At 35.0% G+C, this 10000-nt stretch overlaps 2 protein-coding genes across 3 annotated transcripts in view; one reads left to right on the forward strand and one right to left on the reverse strand.

Moving 5' to 3' along the window:
• The first annotated feature begins 288 nt into the window (after window positions 1-288).
• Window positions 289-7102, forward strand: LOC119575481 (coiled-coil-helix-coiled-coil-helix domain-containing protein 7-like). Of its 2 annotated transcripts, none has more exons than XM_037923129.1 (3): window positions 289-528; window positions 6326-6368; window positions 6498-7102. In XM_037923129.1, exon 3 carries the CDS (start codon window positions 6502-6504, stop codon window positions 6889-6891), a length of 390 nt encoding a protein of 129 aa, XP_037779057.1. In that variant the 5' UTR covers window positions 289-528; window positions 6326-6368; window positions 6498-6501; the 3' UTR covers window positions 6892-7102. The 2 variants fall into 2 exon arrangements, with proteins under 2 accessions (XP_037779057.1, XP_037779058.1); XM_037923130.1 differs by lacking the exon at window positions 289-528 and adding an exon at window positions 1002-1259.
• An 84-nt stretch (window positions 7103-7186) lies between these two features.
• Window positions 7187-10000, reverse strand: part of LOC119575480 (metalloproteinase inhibitor 2-like) — a gene marked incomplete at its 5' end in the record, with an annotated part of 5879 nt that continues 3065 nt past the window's right edge. Inside the window, 1 exon segment of the mRNA XM_037923128.1 lies at window positions 7187-10000. This exon segment is cut by the window's right edge and continues 689 nt beyond it.

Genomic DNA, 10000 nt, shown 5'->3' on the forward strand with positions numbered 1-10000 from the left:
TATACCAAAGTTATAGGTTGGGTCTAAAAAATTAAATTTATATAAAGAATGATTAATGAAAACTATCAACACGAGTAAATATGTCACATATAATAAAACATACAATTAAATACAAATGACAGAAACACACAATTAAAAAAACATACAATTAATAACATATAACAAAACATACAATTAATAACACAACACAAAACACACAATTAAATACAATTGACAGAAGCTTTTGATCTGATTTGAAGTTTATAAATATATGATAAAAAAAAGGGACATTAAAGTGATATCGTATGCCAACGTCCTAAAAGCAACTTCTTCCTGGTAACAACATTACTACATTTTAAGACAGACTAAAATAAACTTTAAAAAAATAATAGATAAATAAATAAATAGCAGAGATAATATAAGAAAGAAGAGAGAAAATAGGTCCAGGGGATATAGATTATACAAGAGTCTAAAACCTTATAAAAGAAGAAAGAAAGAAAGAAGAAGAAGAAAGAAGATTATTTTTTAGAGATTTGCAAAGAGACGATTGTAAGTTTTTTTTTTTTTTTTTTTTTTTTTCAATAATTGCAAAGTGCATGGTGGTTGGAAATTTGTTTTATTAATGTGTGATAATGAAACTGTAGATAAGTAGATAAAAAAAAAAAAATTATGTGATAATGGTATAAAATCGTTAATTATAAATTTTGTTGTTATATAGTTATAGTTTATAGTTATATAGTTGTTAATTAATCATGTGTGTGTGTTTTTTTTTTTATGTTAATTAAGGATATGCTGATAGTAATGATGGTATTTATGTCATATATTTTGTACTTTCGTGGGATTACATTATATTGTGAATCATTGTATATATTACGTCTCTTTCTAAGAATTGTTGGTATATTTAAATTATTATCTTTACAAGGAATGTATATCAGCTGCTAGAAGGACATAAAATTATTTTTTATTGACCTAATGGGTGAGAACTTAATATCTTTTTAAGTTTAAAGCTTTCAGAACTTGACCGATTTACAAAATACTGCACTCCTATGGTATCCAAGGTTGTTGGCTTATGCACTTCAGCAAACGCAAACTTGCACTTGGATACGTACGCTGCATATGGCCCAATTCCTGTAACTACGTACCCAGAGCCTAGGAAAAAGTTTGGACCTTCTGTACCGTTCGCAAGGAATAATTCGTCTTCCTTTTCAGCTTTCCGCGAGGCACACTCTCGGCGGCACAATTTTTCGGAGAATTTCATTCTTTTCCGTCTTCCGCAGAACGTGAATCCAGAAAATTTTGATTTATAAGTTGCTTGTTTTGTTTTGTTTTATAAGTTGCTTGTTTTTTTTGTTTTTTTTATAAGTTGCTTGCTTTTTTTATAAGTTGCTTGTTTTTTTTTATAAGTTGCTTTTTTTTTATAAGTTGCTTGTTTTTTGTTTTATAAGTTGCTTGTTTTTGTTTTTGTTTTATAAGTTGCTTGTTTTTTTTGTTTTATATTTTTATGACAATAAATTGCCTTAAAGTTTGATAGGCTCCTGCTATGCGAGAGTGAATGTGGTTTTTGTCGGTTTGCCATTGCTGTAGGTGTAGGGTGATGCACTGAGGCTGCGACATCCACAAGTTTTTGATATGTGGTTGAGTCTTTTTTTCCTTTGTGCAGGGTAATGCTCTTATGTAAATGATTTAGGTGTTTTCCATGTTCTTACTTTTTTGTCATATTTCAGTAGACTTATTTTTGACAGTAATTGATAATCGTTTACTTATATTTCTTTCCCTGAAGTAAAAAAATTAAAGAAAAATTAAGGATCTGTTTTGTAGGTTCTGATTATATTGCCTGAAATATTAGAACTGACAGAACAAAATATGTATGAATATCTCAGAATATTAAGAATCAAAAATTTTGTCCTTTTTATCGTTCAGTAGTTGTAAATTCTGGTATGTTAAAGATTTCCTTTCAATAAAAAGAGGAATGAGATATTTTCTTTTTTATGTGTTTTTTTTTTGGGGGGGGGGGAAATTATACGTAATATGGTTGTTTACAACTATAGGAAGTTCTTGGTAGTTTTAACTTCAGCATTTTATGATGACAGATCAGATCAGAAGGTAATTTTTATAATTATTTTTGCTGAATATTTGTAATTAATTCTTACAGAACCTTAGAGGAAGTCAAAATACTTCCTCATTTTATTGTTTTCCCAGATTTAAAGAATCCTTTAAAAAATATTTGTCATGTTTCTTTGCCAAAAATATTGTCTGCCCAAATTTTGTTCTGAGCCTGTACTATAATATTAAAGTTAGTTTTTCTGCTAAGTCAGGTATGGTATATATACATATATATCACACATAAGTGTCTTTTAGAAAACTATTAAGTATTTGATAGAAAAAGTATTATCCATTATTTCATATATTTCTATGTAGTACCTACATCTTTTTGTAGCAATGTCATCATATTTTGATTCTTTGATCATAGTTCCTGGACCTAGTCTCAGTCATTTACTTCGAGGGGTTATTAAGCTGTCACAAATCCGGAGATCCTAGGATTTTAAAGGGACAATCTGCTTTTCAAAAGCCGATGACTGGGAAACAACAATAGCTATATGTATAGTGTACATAGAATAGTTATTATTATCTGTGACCTTCAGTCTGATAACATCTTTCTCCATAGATTAGTAAGCTAGCAGTGGAGTGTTCTGTATCTGAAGATGGCCACAGTATCTTTCTGTGACCTGTTTTTTTTTCCTTTTAATATGAAAGTAGGTGTTACCTGGGGCTTTATTACTTGGTGGAGAGTTAACAAAGTGATCCTTTACAGTTTTAGCCACCAAATACTCTTAAAATATGGTGAAAAAAAAAATGCTAAGAATATTTTACTTATTTACAAGTGCTATAGAATTGAAGTTGGGTCTTCAGTACATCGCAAGGCAGGAACCTCGGAGGAGACTGGTAAATGTCTGTAGTTATAGCTTTATATAAATTGAACTCCTGCAGATAGACTTAGGTGCACTGTTTTTATCATGGGATAAAAGATAAGTACATGCACACTTTTTGACCAGTTTATTGTGTAGTTATAATTTTACATGCTCTTTTCATTTTCAAGGAGAGTGGCCTGTCAGCTAACGTAGGTCATAATAGTTTTGCAAATTTGTAAACATGAGAAAGTGAAAGACGAACTAAAGAAAGTGGGAAGTTAATAGTTTATCTTTTCTGTAAGACTTTGTGCAAGCTTATGATTCTCCTTAATATCTTACTTGTATATTGGGGATATAGGGGAAATATTTTGGAAGGACAAAATGCTTTGTAAAATTACTTTCCTTCACACTAAACAGCAGCTAGATATTAATATTCATTACTAAATAGTAGTATACAGTTTATTATTAGCATTTTTAATCTTTTGTCTGTATGTTTTGTTATAAGGAAAGACCACGAGACTTATAATATGCAGTAAAGTGAAATTCAGATGTAAAGAGTTCGTACTAAGTTAGTTAGTTTTAAATATGGTGTGTATGATCTCTCAGGTATTAAACTTAAGAAAAATTATATTCTTTATTTATGGTCAGTTGCACAAGACCATATAAAAGAACTGTAGTGGAAATTATTACAAATATGAATAATTTTTGTGCAACAACATTGTTTATTAGGATTGGTCTCTGAAATCTCAGAACCACTAAAGACTGATCTTTGGCTGATGTCTCTCTCTTCTCCTCTCCTCTCCCTCCTCTCCTTTCATCTCTTCTCCTCTTTCCTCCTCTCTCCTCTCCACTGCTCTCTTCTCCTCTTTCCTCCTCTCTCCTCTCCACTGCTCTCTTCTCTCCCCCTCTCCTTTCTCCTCTCTCCTCTCTCCTCTCTCCTCTCTCCTCTCTCCTCTCTCCTCTCTCTCCTCCCTCGTCTCTCTCTCTCTCTCCTCTCTCTCCTTTTCTCTCTCCTCTCTTTCTCTTTCTCTCTCCCCTCTCTCTCTCTCTCTCTCTCCTCTCTCTCCCCCCCCCCCCTTTCTCCCCCCCCCTCTCCTCTCTCTCTCCCCTTCTCTCTCTCTCTCTCTCCCCCTTCTTCTCTCTCTTCCTTCTCTCTCCCTTTCCTCTCCCCCTCTCTCCTCTCTCTCTCTCTCCCCTCTCTCTCCCCTCTTCCTCTCTCCTCTCTCCCCTCCTCCCCTTCCCCCTCTCTCTCTCCTCTCCTCTCTCTTTCCTCTCTCTCTCTCTCTCCTCTCTCTCTTCTCTCTCTCCCCTCTCTCTCTCTCTCTCTCCTTCTCCCCTCTCTCTCTCCTCTCCTCTCTCTCCTCTCTCTCTCTCCTCTCTCTCTCTCCTCTTCCCTTTTTCACTCTCTCTCTCTCTCTCTCTCTCTCCTCTCCCCTCTCTCTCTCTCTCCTCTCTCTCTCCCTCTCTCTCTCTCCCTCTCTCTCTACTCTTCTCTCTCTCTCTCCTCTCTCTCCGTTTCTCTCTCTCTCTCCCTCTCTCCCCCTCTCTCTTCTCTCTCTCCCTCTCCCCCTCTCTCTCTCTTTCCTCTCTCCTCTCTCTCTCTCTCTCCCCCCTCCTCTCCCTCTCCCCTCTCTCTCTCCTCTTCTCTCTCTCTCTCTCTCTCTCTTCCTCTCACTCTCTCGCTTCCTCTCTCTCTCTCTCCCTCTTTTCTCCCCTCCCCTCTCCTCTCTCTCTCCCTCTCCTCCCTCTCTCCCCCTCTCTTCTCTCTCTCTCTCTCTTTTTCCCCTCCCCTCCCCCCTCTCTCTCCCTCCCCCCTCTCCTCTCCCCCTCCCCCTCTCTCTTCTCTCTCTCTCTTCTTTTCTCTCTCTCTCTCCCTCTCTCTTTCCCTCTCTCTCTCTCCCTTTTTCCTCTCTCTCTCGTCTCTCTCTCTCCTCTTCTCTCTCCTCTCTCCCTTTCCCCTCTCTCTCCTCCCTCTCTCCTCTCTCTCTCTCCTCCCTCCCTCCTCTCTCTCTCTTTTCCTCTCTCCTCTCTCTCTCCCTTTTCTCTCCCTCTCCTCTCTCTCTCTCTCTCCCTTTTCCCCTCTCTCTCTCTTCTTCTCCTCACTCTCTCCTTTTCTCTTCTCTCTCCTTTCCCCCCCTTTCCTCTCGTCCCCTTTTTCTCCCTTTTCCTCTCTTCCTCCTCTTCCTCTTCCTCTTCTCACCTCTCTTTCTCCTCCTTTCCGCTCTCCTCTTTTCTTTTCTCCTCTCTCTCTCTCCCTCTCCCCCCTCTCTCCTCTCCTTTCCCTCCCCTTCTCTCTCTCCCCCCTCATTCTCTTCCGCTCATTCCTCTCACCTCTCTCCCTTTTCTCTCCCCTCCCCTCCTCTCTCGTTCTTTCTCCTCTCTCGCTCTCACTCTCTCTCTTTTTCTTCCTCTTCCTCCCTCCCTTCATCTCTCTCTCTCTCGTTACTCTCTTCCTTTTCTTTTTGCTCTCTCCTCTCCCCTTTTTTCTCTCCTCTCTCTCTTTCTCTCTCCTCTTTTCTCCCCTCCTCCCCTCTTTTCTCTCTCTCTCCCTCTCTCTCTCTCTTTTTTCTCTCTCCTCTTCTCTCTCTCTCTCTCTTTCTCTCTCTTCTCCTCCCTCCCTCCCTCCCTCCCTTTTCCCCCTTTTCCCTCCTTTCCTCCCCTCTTTTCCCCCTCCTCCCTTTCCCCTCCCTCTTCCCTTCCCCTGGTTTTTTTTCCTTTGTTTTTCCCCCTTTTTTCTCCTTCTTTTTTCTTTTTTTCTGGGGCCCTTTTTTTTTTTTCCTTTTCCTTTTTCCCTCCTTTTTCTTTTTTAAAAAACTTTTTTTTTTTTTCTTCTATTGTTTTTCTAAAATTTTTTTTTCAAATTTCTCCCTGTCCTTCCTTCTGGTTTTCTTGCCTTTAAAACTTTGGGGGTTTTTTTTCCCCAAAGGGTTGTGTGGAAATTTATTCAAAAATTTTTATATTTTCTATTCTTTCCTTTTAAATTTCTTATTCTTTTTTTTTCACAGTGTCCTGGGGGCGGCGGGGTGGGGGGGGGTTCCCCTTCTTTTCCCTCCCCCCCTCCTTCTCCCCTCCTTTTCTGCCCCCCCTCTTTTCCTCCCTCCCTCCCTTTCCCCTCAAGCAGCCTCTGATCACCATTCCATGGATTATTAGCATTACACATTAGTTTAATCACAAACATTTTAATACTGCAAGTAATCATTTAGTATTCAGATTATAGGGTTGTTATGCTAGAAGAAGAAGAAAAAAAAAAACAAGAACATTTTAATATTTTGTGAATAATCACTTTTCACTATTTTTCCACAAGGTCACAATATAATATAGTCAAAAGTATTTTGATGTAGCATACAGATTTTTTGTTCTTTTTCAGATCTTGCTATTAGAAATTTAGTCTAGAATATCTTATTATCTTGCAATTAATCTCAGCTTGTACTTCACAGGATCATGCTAGAAGAATTTTAACTTGCAACATTTTAATATCTTGTAAGTAGTATTTCTTCTAAAGGTTGTAGTAGAAGAAAATGTTATTACAATATTTTGATATTTTGCAAGTATTAACTGTTCTGCTTTGCATAATGTCTGCTGGTATGATAAGCTTGTTTTTATTCACAGTGTCATGGTAGAAGAGACAGAAAAGCGAAAGGGGAGTGGAAGAGAGGCAGAGTTCCAGACCAATGCTTTCCGCTGGGGACACGGCAACAAGTACTGGGACAATGTCAAAGTACACCCGGAATCAGGTTGCAGAATGACAGACACCAACACCCTGCATGAGGAAAACAACCCCTGCATAAAGGAGTATAACCTCTCCATGAAATGTCTGTATGAGAAGGTCATGAACAGGGAGTCTTGTGGGATGTACTTTGACAACTATAGGATATGCAAAACATTCTGGACGCGTGTCATTAGGGATAGGAGGAGGAGGGGGATATTACCAGTGGTGCCGCCTGTGAGCGAAAGGGAGAAGGTCAAGAAGGAATATTTAGGGACAAAAGGTTTTGAGTTGTAGAGGTAAATATGCTGCCAATGGCAAAACAGATCACATTTAATGGTCTTTCTTGCTCGATTGAAAGTAGGATATTTTTATGGGAAAAAGAATGAAATGTTTCTTGTTAGTTTTGCTAACCTGGGAAATTTATGAGGAATATTCTTATGCATAGGTTGTATAGAAAATAAAACTTTGTTTGTGATATATCAAATAAATCTTTATTTGTGATATATTTTTATGATTTTAATATAACCTTTAACAGGTTAAAGCATTGTCATAAATGGACAGTGTGTATGGTGAGTGCAAACTAATTAAAGAGGTCAGATACCTTTATTTTGTGATGAACAGCATTACAACAATTATTTTTCTCACATTTACCTAAATAAATAAACAACTCCAAAGTTTAGAATCAACAATATTTTAACCATAAAAATTACACCAGATTTGAAAATGCCAAGAAAAAAGTTATGTTAAAATTTCATATATTTCTTTATTCAACAATTTATTCAAGCTAAAATTATTAAGATTAAAGTATTAATAATATTGTGCATTTTAGTCTGACTCACTGATTGTAGATATTTGTCATAAATAATCTGTCTTCTTTTAAAATTTGACATTACATGATTCTTGTCTTAAATATTATCTTTTGCATTATAGTTTCAGAAAGAATATGCATAAAAATTCTGGTTTGAAAAGATAACATGCATTACATACACTCTGACCAGTTTTCAGCACCAGAATTCAAACAGGTATACTGAAGCCTTTTCATAATTTGTACACATTATAAACCTTTTATAAGCAAGAGGCAGATCCACATAAATCCAAATACAGATGAAAAAAAATCTATAACTATTTCAGACACACTGAAATGGACCAAAGAAGTCATTCTGAATTCAGGAAAATTTAATGCCATTGCTACTGAAATAGATCAAAATGCGACTTTATTTCAGGAATAGAACTGTCTTCAGAGTGTGTGCCTGGATACAAAAAAAATAACTGAAATATGTATGAATCACACTCACCACTTGTAATATCCCTGTAAGTACAGTGTATGGATGTTAGATAGAATGAACAAGGCTAATATTCATTACTCAGTATATGAACAATTTTATTTTCAAGTGTATATTGATGCCTGTTCTGTTATTTATCATGTTAGGATGAAAATTTTTCAGATTTGCTTACAAGGTTTTTCATACAAAATACATTTCAACAACTCTTACACAAAATAATAACTTCGACAATATAAAATAGGAACTTGCGATCTACATCTTAAATCAGGTCTTCTAAATACTCTATTTTTTTGGCCTCTATGGATCTGCCTCATAATAATAAAACATCCAGATAATTAAAATACATATAAAAAAGCCATATTACCCCTTTTCATTCACTCATAAATATAAGATTGAAGACAATTTCTGAACCAAAAGAATCTTTGGTTAATAAGCATGAAATAATGTAAAAATGTAAAATCTTACTGACACCTGTAATGGGGGTTACAACATACCCTAATCATTAATTCATACATATCAAAAGAATTCTATAAATTCAGTTCAGAGCAATTTTATTGATATTGTTATGTATGATCCCATTACATCAAAGGAACATTAGACAATAAATATTATTCTATAAGTGGGGCAAGGGAACTTTGTTCATTTTAACACTTTCAATCATAACCTGAAGTAAAACCTTAAAGTTTAAGAATTACCTGTCTATTAGAAAAAAAAAATCAATACAACCCGAGAGACATGATTTTGTTTTGTTTTGTCAGGGGGGAAGGTAATAACTTTCGAACATTCTTTAATACAAACCTTATTTAACTTCAAAGTAGAAATTTGAAGTAGAAGTGAACAAATAAAACAAGCTCCCCTTTTGCTCATATGATCATGAAATTTGTATAAGGAATACCATAAAGTAAACATAAAGAGACTGATAATATCCTGTTGTGAACATAAACAAGATATGTCTTACAGTGAACACAAAATCATCATACACCAAATGGAAAACATATAATATGTATTGAACATAAATCTATACCAATTTTCGTGTGCAAGATATAGTAATGTCATGCTTACACAAGTGATATCATATATTGAACACAAAGCCTTATATGATATCATATACAAAACAATGTAATATAATATGATATCACAGTGTATGCTGACATAAACATTATTAAACAGTGAACACAAAACTATTGTATGATATAATAGTGAACACAAAGCTATCAAATTATTGTGGACTCAAAGCCACATTTCCAATCCTTCTGATTATAGCATCACAATGTAGGGGATTGTAAAAAAAACAATGTGAAATATAGTACTTGTGAAATTGTTGAAAAAAAGACAGAGACAGGTAATTCTTATGCATTAATGATTCTAAATTCAAGTAACAATTTAAATATTTTTAGATCAATTGGTTGTTTGTAGAAAAAAAAATATCCAGATTGAACATATATTTGTCTCCAACTTCATATCATTAACCTCCAAGGTATATGCTATATTACATTGTAATAATGTGGGCACAACTTACAACAACTTTACAACAAACATTGGCTATTGTAGGTTAAAATTATATTTACTAAATTTTCACAATCTGACAAAACTGTCTATGCTGCAGAAATTATAGAAGTGTAAGTAATTTAATGCCTTTCCCTAAATTATAACAATATATACACTTATTAATGCTGTTTTTAGTGAGAAAATACAGTTAAATATTAAATGCGTTGAGATAAATACTATGACGTATTTTAATCAAAAGAACAAAAAAAGTCAAAGTATAATATCTCATACATATTACTTTATTACATATTGTGCCAATTTCTTTTTACTGCCTTTGCTCTAATGCAATAAATTCACTAGCAGTGGTTTGAAGATCAATGCACTGGACCATTATGATAAAAACAGCAACTGCAGCCTGTGCCTTTTCCTATAGTTTACATCAACTACAAACTTATTGTACAATATCCTAAAACATTCCCATATTAATATTTATTATGTAGACAGATCAGTAACAACATTTAAATGCAATAAAAATGCACCAAGGTCAGCTACTACCTACCTTTGATGTAGTCTACTTACATTATCAACAGACTAGATTCATTCCAGCTATATATAATCATATACCTTCACCA

This window comes from Penaeus monodon, chromosome 7 (assembly GCF_015228065.2).
Source record: "Penaeus monodon isolate SGIC_2016 chromosome 7, NSTDA_Pmon_1, whole genome shotgun sequence".
In the NCBI taxonomy this organism is placed as follows: Eukaryota; Metazoa; Arthropoda; class Malacostraca; order Decapoda; family Penaeidae; genus Penaeus; species Penaeus monodon.

Coding starts and splice junctions, on each gene's coding strand:
- LOC119575481 (XM_037923129.1), top strand. CDS start 6,502: ATGGTAGAAGAGACAGAAAAGCGAAAGGGGAGTGGAAGAGAGGCAGAG.